The sequence below is a fragment of the Falco cherrug genome, chromosome 1, assembly GCF_023634085.1.
Source record: "Falco cherrug isolate bFalChe1 chromosome 1, bFalChe1.pri, whole genome shotgun sequence".
In the NCBI taxonomy this organism is placed as follows: Eukaryota; Metazoa; Chordata; class Aves; order Falconiformes; family Falconidae; genus Falco; species Falco cherrug.
This window is the reverse complement of record NC_073697.1, coordinates 13,934,153-13,950,804: the sequence shown is the minus strand read 5'-3', so window position 1 is coordinate 13,950,804 and position 16,652 is coordinate 13,934,153. Positions and strand designations below refer to the sequence as shown.

The window sequence follows — 16,652 nt, the reverse complement described above, 5'->3', positions numbered from 1 at the left end:
AGGGCTTTTAGAGAAGTGTGCATTTATGACCGCATACAGATGTATGCAGTATGAATGTGCTCCTTGCTGTAGCAAGAACACAGGAAATATTCCTCACACTTCACCTAAATAAAAATATTTTGGACATGATTACTTTGCTCTTTTGTTCACCCATGATGAGATTCTGTCAACACTCCCTGTCATACATATCAAAGCAAATAGCTTGTGCTACTTTTATTCACAGCGTTACTCATCTCACAATGACCAAATACAAAGAAAGCAGGTTATTACTTGGTATTAGCACTGGTATTGCTTAACATTCCTAAGATTTGAAGTAAAAAATATATTTCTTGTCAACTAGCTGAAATAAAAGAAATTTTGGAGACAAAAACTTGAGTTTCTTAGGCTAGAGAAAGCTGTAGGGTAAATGCCATAACTTTAATGTCAATCATTTCAGTGGTGCCGCATGTCAGTGAAAGTTGAAGAATTAGTTATATTAAGTGATCTGAAATGCTTTTACTCAAATTAAACTTTACAGTAAGAAGGAAAGCCACTTAGCATCATCAAGGAAAGCAGTCAGGTATGTTAACAAAGTTTCTGTTAGTGAGGTTACTGCTGTTTAAATATTTATGCAGAGTGCTTCACAAATTATATAACATATTTAAAAAAAACCAAACAAACATTCTGTCAGTAAAGAAAACGTCACCATAAGGTGAGATAAATACCAGGCATTCAAACATTATTAAATTATCGCAGTCACTGTTCCCATTTTGAAAGTCTGATACCAGAGCACAGGCAGGAATGGAAATTATTTTTGTCTTGCTGGCTGTTCTGTTGAGAGGTCTCATGAAAGCTTCATAAAAGTGTGAGACCACTGGTATCCATGGTGCTGTGTGTGTGTCAAAATGAGAAGAAAGCAGTTTCTTGGTTTTATTGTTTCAGGGTTTGAGGTTTCTTACATGTTTCTTACGTATATTCTGCTTAGGTCTCCCTCTCTAAAGAGCTCCATCTTGCTGCATTTTTGAATAAATGGCTCTTTATAATGGCCTTATACTGGAAAATGAAACACATGTTACAGTGACGTTTTTTCTGTGAAATGCATGAAAATTTTCTGTATTAGTTCTGTACACAGGTCTGTTTTAATCTCTCAGATTACAACTCTAGAAATTTATCCCTATTTAGCATCTGAGGGATTCAAATTTTCACCATCTCAATTTAGGTGGGATATAGTTTGTGCATTATATGGGGGAGGGCATCAATCAAAGCTTGAAGTGTGGTTCTGAGAGAGGCATATGCCCAGGGATTCCTTAAAGTGAAAACAAGACTATAAGGAAAAGTGTCCTAAAAATTTTATTGTCAGTGTCATAAGGAGAGGCCTCCCACAGGCTGCCTCAAGTGAAGATCCCTAGCTCCTCACAGAGCCATGTCGCATGCACGTAAACCCAGCAATAACTCGTTATTAGGTTTCAAGAGTCTTCAGTCACCAGTTCAATATATCTTAGTGCATGAAAAGGTTTAAAACTTAAATATCTCTAATTACTGCTCCACAGTCTCATAGCATCATAGTAACATATAAATAAAGGAAGTGTTCAAAAGTTAAAAAGAAAAAGATACAGCAAGTTAATAGTCAAGACATAATGTCTATTCTTTGATCTCCAAGCCAAAGAACAATGCAGGTTTTGTAGCAGACTCTTGATCCCAAACCAGTAAGTCTGAGTTGTGTATTATTTTCCTGTAATGTGGGTGCCTGGGAGCGCTGTCCATGTCTAGCAGAACAAAGGGTCTGGTTGTTCAGTAAGTGGCTTTGAAGAAATAGGTGCAAAGAGCTTGTGGTTTTCTAAGCAAGTGGAAATTCACATTAGCTCTTTGCTTGTGTGTTTAAGTGCAATCACAGGTAGAACAGGTTTCAGGACCACAGCCTTAAAAAAAAAAAAAAAAAAAAAAAAAAAAAAAAAGAGAAAATTGACTGGCTTTCCAGGCCAAAGTAACACATAGAGCTATTATTTTATAAATGAAAGTTGATTTTAAATTAATAGTTAATGGCATTTCATGATTGAAATCAATATTGTTTACTAAAGATTACCAGTTAGCTCAGATGCTGTTCTGCTTTCTTGGTTAAATGTTTGGTAATGTAAGGATTTCTTCACTGACCATCCCAAAAGGGAAAGAAAAGAAGAGTATAAATACGTGAATGACCTGCACTTGTAAAACTGCTTTCCCCCCACCCCTATTCTTTTTTCTGGGTTTTTTTTCTACTTTTTTCCTTTTTTTCTCCTTTTTTTTTTTTTTTTTTTTTTCCTGACTTGGCGATCAGCTGTTGAATCCTAAATAAGGTTTGCATCTTTAAAGTATATTGCCCTGGTAGAATTTACAGGATGCTGTTGTTACCTTTGGGCTCCATAATAAGAGCAGATTGTGTATGAGAGACAAGTGATTAATTTGCTGTAATAACTGAGTCACAAGTGCCATCTTCCTTGAGGTCTGGACCTGTATGTTTAGTAGCCCATTGCCTGATGTTTCCTATCCCTGCTGTTCTGGGGAGAGTAGGTATATCTAGATCGGATCTTCAGAAACTCTGAAGGCACAGAAAATTCTGTTGAATAGTTGACTGGTCACATTATCCAAAGAATAATTCTGTCTCATTGTACTATATTTATATGTGAAACATGTTCATCTGGAAGATTTTGAAAAATAGTTATAGAAAGACTTATTCTTTTATCTATTTTCATCTGCTTGTGTTGGAAATGAACAAAAGTATTTGCTTACTCAGTATTTTTAATTGATAATGCAATAAGATTGAGAAACTTCAGATCATTGCAGCAAGCATTTCAAGTTTGGCAGGAGAATTAGAAAAAGCTCAGCACAATTTAAGATGACAAATTACAGTGGGTATAGTAGAAATGGGGAAAATAACTCTAATAAGAATAATATAACTGATTATTGCATTTCCTAAGGCCATATTTCAAAACAAAAACCTTTTTATCAAAAGGAGCAGCACTGACATCTGAAGCTATAATGTTACAGTCTGTATAGTTATAGACAAGGTATGCACATTCAAGGGGGGAAAAAAGTTACTCTCCCAATTAAGGAGACTGGTATTTAAAGGCCAGTTCAAGACAGTCATCATGGACTGTAACAAGCTGAACTGCCTGATCTCTTAAAACTGCAAAAGAATTAAAAACCTGGACTTGAAAATCCATTAAGCTGTGCCTCGGGGAAAATGAATAGACTCCTGATATTTGAAAGCAGATTCCTATGTAGAGAAAATTAACCAGTCTAATTTTTAAACAAAATCTAGAATCTTGGAGAGTTCTTTCAGAGGGGAAGAAGGAATGGGAAAGAGTAGATTATATTGTATTACAAATATTTTTTTTAATTTAAAAAATATAAATAACAATTTTCTTTTAATTACCAAGATTCTTGATTACCCTTGCAGTGTCCATCTTCATGAAATGTGGCCAAATTTGTAACAGTTTTTGTTAATTTGTATTTTTCCAAATTACTTTTTCACTTTTGGTGAGGGACTCCAATAATTTTTCTGCCCACTCTGTTGAAGTAGGATCTTGGTCCCAGTGACCTGGAGTGTTGCCATTGCCTTGTGCAGAATTACTTTACACAAGTTGGTTAAACAGAACTGTAACAACTTATAGGGCATCGGTAGTCACTTGATAATCCATTAGCTGTGACAAAAAGTCATGCGGGTTTGGATCTGTAGACTCTACTCTTCTCCCCCCCACGTGGGGAAGACCTTGATAGTAAAACATGCATAGCCAGTGGGAAGGGAATATGACCATCTTCAAACTCTTACCTATCATGGCAGGGGTAAAAATGCCAAAAACGGCAAATAACTGATCATTAAAAATGTTGATTGAAGGGGTGGGAGGAAGGTGGGGAGAAAAATTTGTGCTGAGGTGCTGCTTTAGGCAAAGTAAAATTTTATTTGAAAACAGCTTGAGGTATTTAATTGACATAAAATGAGACATTCAGTTTGACTTTCAGTCACGATACCCTTTTTCTTCAAACACAAATATACTTCAAGAATTGAAAAAGAATTGTATCAAGAAGAAAGCCAACACCTTCAATCCCCCAAATGTTGCGAGCTTCAGCTAGAAGTCCTGCAGTCCTGATGACTAGATCTGTCCCTCAAAATCCCACGTTTTCAAAGAGCTTTGTGTTTTGTTAAATTATTTAAACCATCACCAAATGTCTGGTTTCATTCTCTAACCTTTTGCTTGTATGCAAAAGCTTTGTTTTGTCAGACATCCTGCTGGGCTGACTAAGGAAGGAATTGTTTCAGCCTGTTTAAAGGTGATCTATCAAAAGGCTGAAAATAAATATTAATACAGTCCTGCTTGGAACATTTGTACCCGCCTTAATACTGTGTGCTAAAGACTTCATCTGTTTCTGCAGCAAGTCTTCGTGATTGTCAGGGTTTGCTCTGATGGTAAACTATTGCGAAGGTTCACAGTTCAGTGGCTCAAGAAAGTTACAGTAAGCGTCCAAAGGTGCCTGCAAGCTGGAGTGGCAAAGTTTATATAGATATGGGCCAGATGGGGTTCTGATGTTTTTATATATACATGGAAGAAACAGATAGTCCTCTAGGCAAATATAAAATTCTCAGTTAGCTGAGTAGCGCTGTCTGTCCCTGTCGAGAAAAGAACTTTGCTAGATATTCTTCCCCATTCACGAAAGAACATTTATTTAGGTTTGGGAAGGTGAGATGCAGAATGTAAAACAATTATTGCTAGGATGGACAACTCTTATTATTGAGTTGCTTCACATTATATAGAAAAGTTTGTATTTTTCTGTGCTCTATTTGGCACGTTGAGCCACTGGAAGCTGTCCCTTCTGAAAAACTGGCTTTGAGCTCAGTAATAAACTGAGCTCTGGAAAACACCAGGTAGCCAAAAACTAAAAAAACTTTATGGACCATGCTGTTTCACTCGAAGCTTCCATTTCACCAGCTCTAGGAGACAACAATCACGACTTCTAAAGCTTTTCAGAGTTCTTTTAATTTCCCCAAGAGGTACAATAGAAATGCAGCGTATTGGATGAATGCCAGGCTTTTGTGCAACTGTGGCGGTTCTACTAAAGAAGATACAGGCTATTGTGCTAAAATAGTGTTGCTGTGGTATTGGAGAGATTCTTTACATTGTGTTAATATAGATTAGTAATAACATGCAACACAGACAAAATGTGTCAGGCTTTATTAACACTGATAGCAAGATAAAGCCTACTATTGTTTAGGTGACAAAAGTAAAGGAGGCCATGTGTTGAATTTAGCAATCTCTATCCATTACTTAGTAAAAGCAGCAGGTATAAGGTCTCCAGTGTATGCCTCATCATTCTTCTTGATGGGTATTCAGAAAGGCAGCTAAATTGGCGCTACTTTGAGACGGTCTTGTGATGTTTGATCTCTTACTCTAAACAACCGAGTCTCTGCTTAAACCCAATTTAATATTGACCTTTTCCATGACCTGGATTGTGCAACGTTTTGTATTCTCTATGAATAAATAAAGGCACTTTAACACACTGAAGATAAAACCAGCTTGTAGTGCTTTAATCGGCCACATCCATGTCAAATGTATGCTTTGGAAACAATTAAAAAAAAAGAGAAGGCTAAACTCTTTAAACTTGCAAACTACCTTTATCTTTTAGGGAGGTGAGAAGGTATATTTAGGTATATATTTCCTTTAATAGTAAACTTAAAATTCTGCCTTGGTTTACTTAACAAGAAAATAATACAAGAAGTATCCCATGTCTTATGTCTGTTATGTTACATAGTCACAATTTTTGAAATGGCTGTTTCAAAACAGCCAGTAAGGTGAACAGTAAGGTTAAACAGCTGCCTGTGGAAGATCTCTCTCAGCTGCCGATAAGACGAAAAATATATAGATATGACACTACTTACTTAATTCAAGAGGTATTTATTTTGTTTTTTAAAAGAAAAAAAACCACCAACCTTTCATTAAGTGGTAGGCAGGTGCATAATATTATTTATGTAATTGGACAGTAGATATTACCGGGATTTGCAGTGGAAATTGGTAATGACTTTTTTTTTTTCCCAGCTGCTAACATTAAAAGTCAAATTGCAGAGATTGAGCCCTAAGTCAGACTAGAGAGTTTAAGTACTAAGTATACATGTCCACAAGAGCAGGCCAAAAGAGGCGATTTCAAAAATATATGCATTTCTCTCTGTATTTAGAACCTACTTTGTACTTCGGTAACACTGAGTATCAAGTGGATGAAAGCGCCGGTTACGTGGAGATTCGTGTCTGGAGGACTGGAACAGATCTGTCCAAAGCAGCTTCTGTCACGGTGCGTTCCAGAAAAACAGAACCAGTGTCAGCAGAGGGTGAGTTACTCATAAAAATATCACTCGGGTTGCTTTAGAGTATGTGAGCATGAAAATGTGATAGCTGGCATTCACTCTTATTTACCTTCAGTGTATATATGGGGTGGAAAGGTGAAGTAAAAGACGTCAGATGTGGATTTATCAGGTAGAAAACATAACATTTGTGTACCAGTTGTGTGTGGCAAGGAAGACTCTGCTAAGCTCACTGACTTTCTGATGGAGACTGCAGAATGGATGTGGATAAAACGGTCGTTAATTTACTTGCACCTTAACTGATGGCAAACATTGGGGGAACAGCTGGAGTGAAAGGGAGAGTATTGTCTTATAGCACTGTGTTTCGTGGGATAAAACTGAATTTACAGCATAAATCTGCAGTTGCCCTGAAATGATGTTATCACTGCATTAGCTGAGGAAGTTTTATTTATCTATGAGGGCTGGTGTATCTGTGGAGAGAAATTCTGGAAGGCACCGGCAGTGTGACCTCCAAGGATTTTCTCTGTCCAACACTGACCCAAAATACCCAAGATATGGTGACTGTCTTTGTAAAAACCCTTTTTTTGCTTCTCAGTCCCAACAAAAAATAATTTTCCCTATCAGATTTTGGGAATACTGGCCAAAATTTTGGCTGTCCAATATTTTGCAGTTGCTTAAATACATTGCTTGACTTACTAGGTTAAATTACTTAAGTTACTAGGCTAAATTAATTTTAAGGAGAAGTTATAGCTGCTTGGTGTCAAGAAAATCAGTTGCATTAACAAGAATTTCTATGTTCAGCCCAACAGATTGATGACACACTGGCAAGGGATAGATAAGGCTTCAGAAATTTTCATATTAATCAAGCTGAAAGCAAAACTCTCTTTTTTTTAATGCGTGTGATATATGATAAAATTTACTACCAAAATAAAAGAATTACAGCAACTAGTAATGCAGCATGTGTGATTGAAGGGACAGTTAATGAACTTATAACGTACATATATGAAAATAGGATTTGACTACAGTTACTGAAGAACAGGCAAGTGGTTAGCAAAATAGACAGTGTACGTGATGATTACATGGAGACTCACTCTACAGGTAAAGAAATTCGACTGGGTCCTACAGGATCTTCTGTGTTGTGTACAAAGTAGCAAACTAAAATGTTGCATTTCTAATTTTGTATTTATAGTTTTTTTAAAAATAATTTCTTTTAAAGCCTAGTTATGATTTTTTGACAAAATATGATTTTCACTAAATCTTTTCCTAATTTCAAGTATTTATAGATTTTTGCACACACTAAAAGATGGTTGCATGTGAAATGCTTGTGCACACAATATTTGATTAAGGAAAGAACAAAACCTGTGCAAGAATTGTGGCTATTCATAATGCACAGAGCCCACCAGGGAGGTCAGCTTTTATGCAGAGAAGCCAGAGGCTACAAAATGATGTGGAACAGAAAAAGGCACAGTTACTTTTAGGTAAATTTCAACATACTGTGACTAAGAAGGGAAAGAATTGCTGTCATTACAAGCAACAAGTAGAACATTTAAGAGGGGATAGGGAGGAACACTGGTTAAAAAGAGTGCAAAATGATGGAGACAGAATCTCAGTGAAACAATGGGACATAAGCAAAGGAAGAAGTCATTATACATCTTTCAGTTTAGATTTAAAAGTCTCCTACACAAACAAAAAAAGCCATTGTAGGTGTTTTCACCTGCATTCAAGCTGCCTGCTCCTTTCCATTGATGAGATCATGGTAACAGCACTATTTGCAAGCTCAGTGAGCTAGCCTAGTAGCGCAAGATGCTTTTCCTTAAGGTACAGCTGGAACTAATCTTAGACACACATCTGCTCCTTTAAAGGTAAATAGCTAAGTAAAATCTTATGTATGCAGTCCAGAGTTGAGCAAAAGGATTTTATTGCTGTGGACAGCAGGTCTGTTGGATGTTGTTGAGGCTGTAGCCTGTTACTCTGCAGTTTAAGGGTTCTTAAACAAGTTTTAATTGTGCTGATGGCATAAAGAGCAAAATGATGATCTGGATATGTATTGGTGTGTGTTGCACTGTATGTTCACTGTTCCCAAATTTATTTGCACATGACAAAAATCTAAATTAAATTTTCTCCAGGACAGCAGTAGAAACTGCTGCAAACACACCTCACAAATGTACACATAGTAGCAACTGACCATACAAGTTTTGTTGTTTCCCAAACAGCTGGAGTTGATTACGTGGGCATCAGCCGTAACCTGGATTTTACACCTGGAGTCAACATGCAAGTGTTACGAGTGATCATCCTTGATGATTTGGGCCAGCCTATTCTGGAAGGTCTGGAGAAGTTTGAGCTAGTTCTATGCATGCCAACAAATGCAGTGCTCGGAGACCCTAGCAGAACTACTGTCTTTATCAATGACACCGTCACTGACTGTAAGTGTAAAGGGGGTGGGGGAGAGTTTTTTCAAGGGTTTTTCCTTTTAGTGTTTTAAGTGCACTTAGAAGGTGGAAGAGCTCTCTTGGCAGTAGCATAAATTGCTGTGTGTGTAAGTGCTGTGATGTATCGTTTACCCCAGCTACACTATAAAGATTAACAGCTGTGTGCTACACCTGAAGTTGGAACATAGGGCTATAGTGCAGCTTCTTTGGCGTGTCTTCCTTCTCATGATGTACTTGAAGATACTGTTTTGGACAACTAAACGTAATAGTGGGACTGTGCCATGAGCTGAAAGTGCATTTGTTTATGCCTGGTGCATTAAGGCTACAAAATATTCATTTTGAAGGTAGATAAGCCAAAGGAATTAAACCTTCTTTCCCCTAGTAATATCTGAACACCAAAAATCATAGAGAGCGAAGTTTTTCAAGTAATTATGCAAGTATTGATGCTCATGCTATTGCATGAAGCTGTAATTGTACTGTCGCTTCTAGAGCAGCTTTAAGCGGGGGAAAAAACAAGGTAGGTGTAAAACTTCTAAAAAAGTAAACAGCAGTCAACACAGCGCCGTTTAGAGGTTCTCCAGCACTTGGTAAATAAACCAAGCTGACTCTCAGCAGCCTCAGGTTTCTGCAGATTTGTTGCACTTCAAAGACTTAAAGAAGCTATATTGTTTTAGAAAGCTCATTCTCAAATAGAACTCTGAAGTGCAGTTACAGTTTCACTGTGAAATACTCATTGAAGTCAGCAAGAAGGATGATACTGACTTCAGTGGAGGAGGAATTGTGGTTGTCACCGCTTTCTGCCCTTGTGGTATCATGCACCTACTTCCTCCCTGCATTAAAGGTAAAAGAGACTGCTTTATAGAAAATAATTCCACAGCTCAGAGATTGCTTAAATGCTGGTTTTTTTTAAAAAAAACACAAAGTCCTAGCTACTGTAAGAAGACTGGTGACAGAATTAGTACTAAGTTTGCAATTAGTTGCTGTAGACCAGGAAAGTGTTTGAATTCATATACATTCAAAATCTATGTTTAAAAAGCATGTGTAAATCTGAACCTTCTTCAGTTTATTGTAAAAGGTTAGCAAATAAAATGCTAAATTAAAGAAAAAGGCTACTTTTTTGTTCTGTTTTGTTTTGAAATTGAATGTGGTTAATATTTTCTGCCCGTGTATGAGGGTCCTTTTCAACTTGCGATACATGTTCTGTTGTCAGTACCTAAAGTCCAGTTCAAAGAACCAATGTACATGGTAAATGAAAAAGATGAAGAGCTGGTGGCCCTCATTTATCGAAGCGGTGACGTTAACCATAAATCCACAGTGCGTTGCTATACTCGTCAGGGTTCTGCCCAGGTTACGATGGACTACAAGGAGAGGCCAAATACAGATGATTCTGTAGTGGTGTTTCTCCCAGGTAATTTTCCCATTGGAGTTTGAAAATAATGTGTTACTTTTGTCTAATGAGTAATCTGATAATAAAATAAGAGCTAGACTTCCGGGACATGCTGGGAGTTGCTATGCTAGTTGAGCTTCTGTGGATGAAGAAGGCAGCACAGGACTAGTTACAAATAGTTTTATAACTGCGACAGCCACACTTTCAAAGGTTTATATGGCCAAATTTAAACAATAAAGAATTATTAATAAAGAATATTGAACATCCTCTCCTATACTTTTGAGCCTAGCACTTTTTCATGAGAATATGCAGGAATAATACTGATACAGTGCCTTCAGCAGAAGCCAATTGGAGCAGCAGATTCTTCCCCATACAACACCCTGCTGAATGCTGCGCAAGGTGCTGCTTAGTTCCCATCACAATGGGAGTGTCATGGGATTTTTCCTTAGCAGAGATTGACTCAAATACAACAACAAAAAAAATGAAGTGTGCCAGTCCACGCTAGTCTCTGCTTCCATGTCCTTGAGACTTTTCTATGGCAAGCCTGAAAAAGTTTGGGATGTGGGTTTTGTTTCATTTTTATCCTGGTCTTTTGTGTTCCCATGATGATAAGGTCTTGTTTTCGCTTGATACCTTTCTGCAGGAGAAACTGAGAAGCCCTGTGTGGTAACTCTGGAGGATGATGTAATTTATGAGGAGGAGGAGGAATTCAGATTGGTGCTTGGAACACCAAAAAATAATTCTACTTTTGGTGCTTCCATTGGGGATCAGAAAGAGACAATGATCAAGATTCAAGATGAAGATGACAGTGAGTTTTTTGTTAATTGTTGATTACATATGTAGCTGCAAATGGGAAAATGGGACTAATTCCATTCAGTGTTTGGGCCAACAGTTTTCAAAGTACCCAACCAAGTTTTTAAAAATCCTGTCAAGTATTTTATTTTTATGTTTTGAATTTGCACCTTTTTATTCTATTCTGGATGCATCACTGGCTCTGCCTTTTGTGAGATAATGGGGAGAGAAATTGAGAAATTCACTTGTTTCTTTCCATTCCATTTATTGCTGTATATGTGTTGCTTTGATAAGAGTATCAGAAATTTGACTAAGTTGAAAGAACCATAGATGCCTTGGGTCAAATTCACAAAACCTTCAGGAATGTAATAGGGACTTTTATGTACAGATTGTACAGGTTATGCATCTGAAGATGTCAAATGACATGTAAAAACAAAAGAAAAAGCCCACAACAAACAAAAAAACCGTAACATAATTGATAGTGCTGTAAAATGGACTCCTTGTAAGTTGTAGAGTCATTTAAGAAAATCAGATTTATCCCATACCTTTCCCAATGCATTAGAATAAATAACTTGGAAAAGTCACTGCTTTCTTCAAAAGCTAAACATGTTTTATGTCTAAATATTCCATTCAGACTCTACTAAAGCAAATACCAGGGGATCAGGTGTTCTTCTTTTAATAATAGCTACAAAATTCTATCTGAATTCCAGTTTCCAAAGTATTTCACTTTGATCATTCCATGTAGCAATCAATAAATCAAATATATTAATAACCAGACAATCACTTTGAATTTTCAGGTTTGTTAGTTATGACATTCTCATTCCTTTTGGATTACCCACTCTCAGAGAAGTTATTTGCACTTGGTCTAGTTGATATTAGAAAATTATTATTTATTTTTTTTAACGTTGAGGTTCTTTTCTCATCTAGAACCAGTTATTACATTCTCTGAAATAAAATACAGCATTCAGGAGCCTGAGGAACCTGGAGAAATTGCACTAGTAAGAATCCATGTTCTACGCCTCGGTGATAGCTCCAAAGTATCTGTTGTCAGAGTGCACACAAAGGATGGCTCAGCCACCTCAGGAGAAGACTACAATCCAATGTCAGAAGGTAAGGGCTTCACTGGGTGTGGGGATGGGAAAGATTAGTTTGGAAAGTGCCTTCCCGCAAATGAATACTGGGCAGGAAGCTGAATTCTTGCTTTGATATCCAAATGGCAAATACCGTACTTTAGACTAAGAGTTCCTGCTTTATTTTGTGTGTTTTGGAATAGGAGATTTGAGTATTGCCTGTCTCCAAGCTAACTGTGGGACCTGTAAGGGATTGAACTGGATGCAAGATCCTGTTTGGTCTGGGCTACTTTGAATTTCCTAACCTGGAGTGCAAACTCAGGATTTCTTTGTAAGAATCAGAGTTCACACATAGCTGAGGTTGTCACCTACCCATCATGTGTTTGAGAAGAATTTGGTTCTTGAGCTTTGCCCTCAGGTCCCCTGAGGTGGCAAGAGGGTTGGGATATTCTTATGATAGACAGCTTAAGATGATACAGGAATATACTCTGATTCCTGGTTCTGCTATTTTAAGGCAATTATCTAGATTTATTCTGCGTTCATCATCCAGCAGTATGGAAGAGAGATCTGCTTAAGCACTTACAGTAAGGAGCTGCCCGTGGTGGGATGCTTTTCATAGAAAACCCCACCCCTAGGAGCTGGCACCCAGGTCCCCTGTCTCCCAGGAAAGAGTTCAAACCTCAGGCTTACAGACCCATCTTCTCTTCCTGTGACCTATTGCGTTTCAATTTGTTTTCATGGTAGTGACGTGGTTTGGATGGAGTGTCACCCTCACAGGAACAATGTATAAGCCTGGTGCTTACACAGGCTCCCTTGGGGAGTAACTTTTCTACAGTGTCTTCTGCAGGGGGGGAGGTATGACCTTGAATACAATTAAAATAAACAAACAAACAAGGTCTCTCATTTCTTGAGTATTCTTGCTATTGACTGGGCTGGTGTCAGAAAAATGGGTACCACTTCCTCCTGGCTTTTAGCAAGAAATAACAATAGCCAGTTGATTTCTGGAGGAAGGACCACGGATGCCTGTTTCTAATAGACCATTCTTGTCTTGGGATTTCATATAGATGAACATGTCTCCTAAAGACCTAGCGCCAAGAATGTTGACTTTTCAGCTCAAAGTGCAGGTGTTTTGGATGCTGCTTAAATATGCACTGCAAATGGAGCCTGAGGCAGTATCAGTACTGGTATAATAATATATCTGGGACCATTCCTTGGCATGCAGACCCATTCTGCTGAACTTTCTTTGTCACTGAAAGCAGGACCTCTGCGTGCAAACTGCGTCCCTGGTCCACACTAATTCAGAAACTTGTCCAGCAATTGTTTGGAAGAAAACTAGTTGGCCAGGCACAAAATTGTGTCAGGATGTTATGTTTTGATGTTATTTTAAGTCTTCCATCAAGTTATCAATATCAACTTGTATTCATTTTTTCTGTCCAGCAAAAGTGGGTTACTTTTACTTCATCATTGTGCTGAGGAACAGATACTAACACCTCAGTTCACTACTCCGTTTTACTTAGGGCAAAACCACATTATTGCAACAGAGTATGTTACTTGATCACAACTGAAAAAGAAAACAATGTTTGGGTCTTGATTTTGCATTAATTTGTTGTTTGTTTTTTTTTTTAATCAGATCTTGAATTCAAAGAAGGAGAAACTGAACATTTTGTTGAAGTGGAGATTCTGTATGATGGCATACGAGAAATGAGAGAAGCATTTACTGTCCACCTGAAAGCTGATGAGAACATGGTAGCAGAGACACAGGTAACCACTGCTGGCAACAAAATTTGCCATTTGCAATGATTTTTTTTTGTTTGCATAAACATTAAAAACCCATGTACTCGCAGCATGCATGACAGCCTGTTGGTGACACGCTCCTGTGGTCAATTTGGTGCATACCTGTCTAAATCCTGGTATAAATTAGCTGTAAATCCACACACTTTGAACAAAGTTTAGAAGTCTCGAATTACAGCTTTTATGTGTGACCCACTACCTGCTTCACAGAGAGTTTGGCAGTGGGGAGCTCTCTTGTTCTTCCCAAGTTATTGGTGTACCTCTTAGGAAAGTATAGTGCACTGACTGGCTTGTAGAAACCTGTTCTGTCTTTTGCTATTATAGATGGTGAAAAGTATCAAAACATTTAAAAATATAGAAAAAGAAAGCAAGCAGCTGTGACTGACAGTTTTTATTTGTGTTAATTGTGTCTCCAGCTGCTACCCAACCCAGTACAATAGAGAGACTGCGTCAGTCCCTCTCTAAAACATGTGTGGAGAGATGCAGCAGCTGCAGCCATGCTGTGATGCTCTGACGGGCGCTCTGCATGACTTCATGGGCTCACGTACAGCTCAGTGAGGCCTTCTCGCCCGTTCCTGTGGTAGGAGGTCTGTGGGCAGGGAGGCAGGCATGAGTGGGGACAGATGGGCATAGGTTCCTTTCCCATTTCTTCTATATTTTGGTAAGGCAGAGGAGAGCGCAGCAAGTGTTAGAGCTGCTACAGTTCTGAAAGGCACCGCCTGCCATTCTGGGCTGTATTTAACATCTGATTTGACTTAAACACTAGCAGCTTCTTACTTCAATACTATATACAGTAAATCACTACCTGCAGAGAAACTACGGCCCTGGGATCCATTACATCATGTATATTATGCCTTGATAAATTTGTTGGCCCCTATTTTAAAAACAGAAGCTCCAAAGTTAACGCACAGTCTTCATACTTAAGTTGGTAAAAGCCTGAACTGGCTGTCAAGTGAGATCAGATCGTTGTGTAGGCTGAAGCTAGTACAGTACATGGTCTCTGGAATTAATTTAGGAGCGTTTGAAGGTTTGGGTTTGTATTTTATGTTTGTGGCAAGGTTTTGGGGGAGGTAGGTGAGTCAGGAGTGAAGTTGAGCATGGGAAAATCAAAAGGAAACGTGGTGATTTAATGTTTGTCTTCTGTTTCTTGCTACCCAAATCTACTTTATTTGGCAAAAAATTAAATTAATTTTCCCTGAGTTGAGTGTGTTTTGTCCATCAGAGTAATTGGTAAACCATCTCCCTGTCTTTAGCTGGACCCATGAGCTTTCTCATCCTATTTTCTCCTCCTGCCATGCTGAATATTGGGGAGTGAGTGAGCAACTGGGTGTGTGTTGGACTGTTTGCCAAGACTAACTTCTTTGGTGTTTAAGGAAAAATTGGAATATTTTAATTTCCCTTTTTGTAGTGTTTGGGGAAATAATTCTTCCTTAATGTTCAGCTAGTTGCTGGTGAACAGGTTTTAAGTGGAAAACCTGTAAAACCCATAGAAGTAAATCTTCCTTGATACAAGCCACCATTTTATCAGAGAACCCTGGGTAAAACCAGAATGAGCTTGGTGGCAGAAATTAAGTTGCAGGCACTACTTCTCCTTCTCCCTCCATTCCTCATTTTCAGCAGTATACATAAAGTTTTCTTTCTCTCAACTCAGATGAGTAAAGCCATTGTGTACATTGAAGAAATGGACAGCGTTGCAGATGTGACATTTCCAGCTGTGCCTCAGGTTGTCTCACTTCTGATGTATGACAATACTGCTAAAAGCAAAGAGAATCCACACCCTCCAACTGGCTATCCTGTTGTTTGTGTAACGGTAAGGCTTGCCTCAGCATGCTTTTGTCCAGCTTACTCATTCCATGCTCCGGAGCATGTAAGAAAATTGAAAAAGTATTCAATTCTGGAAAATGACAACTAAAAGCAGCAGGCTGTTGTCTTTATGCTGTCTTAACTCAGGAGGAGAGCTTCTAAGAGAGGGTTACTAATGCCCCTAACCTGTGACAGCTGTTTCTGCAGTGAGTGTTTCTTGCTGAGTTAAATAGGTCTCTTGTACTGGCTGTGCTGTCAAACTAATTAACCAGTTCCAGGGGATGACTTGGACACATAGAAGTAAGGCCAGAAACCCAGAGATTTCTAAACCCAAAGCTGAGCATGCAGGAAGGCACAGAGGAGCGAAGTGCTGCCCAAACAAGGGCAGTGGCTGGGCCATACGGAGCTTTCCAGAAGCGGTTTGCATTCTGACTTTGTGAGCAGAGCTGTGCCATGAGCAGCTGAGCAGCAGATTTTACCAAAGTTGACTGAACAGCCTTTGGGATCAGCCATCTGTCCCATCTGCAGGAGGCTGCTCTCCCAGACAGAGCTGGCAGAGGGACATGGACTTGTGTGCCTGCTGCTTCTGTGTGAAGTCAGGTGTTTTAAACTGTTGATCAAGGGCGATTTTTTATTTTTTTTTTTTGGGAGGCGGGGGGAAGATGAATGTTGCAGTTGCAAAAGGCACACATGCATCTTCATTCCTGCTTGATTCCATTGTGAGGAAGCAGCAACAGACTGCTGGGAAGGGTGCAGTTGTAATTTGGCAGCTCTTCGCCAGGGATGTATGAATTCAGGCCACTTATTTCATGTTTCTAACAGTTTCTAATTTATTAAGAGTGGTCGCAGACTGGGATTTTTCAAGCTAGCATGTCTAAATTTGGGAGAACTTACTTTGATGTTGTCAAATAATAGTTCAGGTTTTTGAGTTAGTACTAGCAGTTTCCAGGTTTGTGGGGTTAGAGGTGACACGGGAATCATAACAGCAACTCACAGCTGTCTGAGGTTTGGTTTTATGTTTGTTTGTTCTTGTTTTCAATTTTAAAAGCCCCATGGCATTCATTCATATCCCC

General features: G+C 38.6%; 1 protein-coding gene across 1 annotated transcript in view; it reads left to right on the top strand.

Moving 5' to 3' along the window:
* Window positions 1-16,652, top strand: part of FREM3 (FRAS1 related extracellular matrix 3) — a 70,142-nt gene that overhangs the window by 39,515 nt on the left and 13,975 nt on the right. The window contains exons 7-13 of the mRNA XM_005440921.4: window positions 6,185-6,334; window positions 8,521-8,730; window positions 9,947-10,144; window positions 10,767-10,931; window positions 11,843-12,025; window positions 13,616-13,746; window positions 15,428-15,586. Of these exons, the coding sequence (XP_005440978.2) occupies window positions 6,185-6,334; window positions 8,521-8,730; window positions 9,947-10,144; window positions 10,767-10,931; window positions 11,843-12,025; window positions 13,616-13,746; window positions 15,428-15,586 (1,196 nt within the window). The remainder of the gene's footprint in view (window positions 1-6,184; window positions 6,335-8,520; window positions 8,731-9,946; window positions 10,145-10,766; window positions 10,932-11,842; window positions 12,026-13,615; window positions 13,747-15,427; window positions 15,587-16,652) is intronic.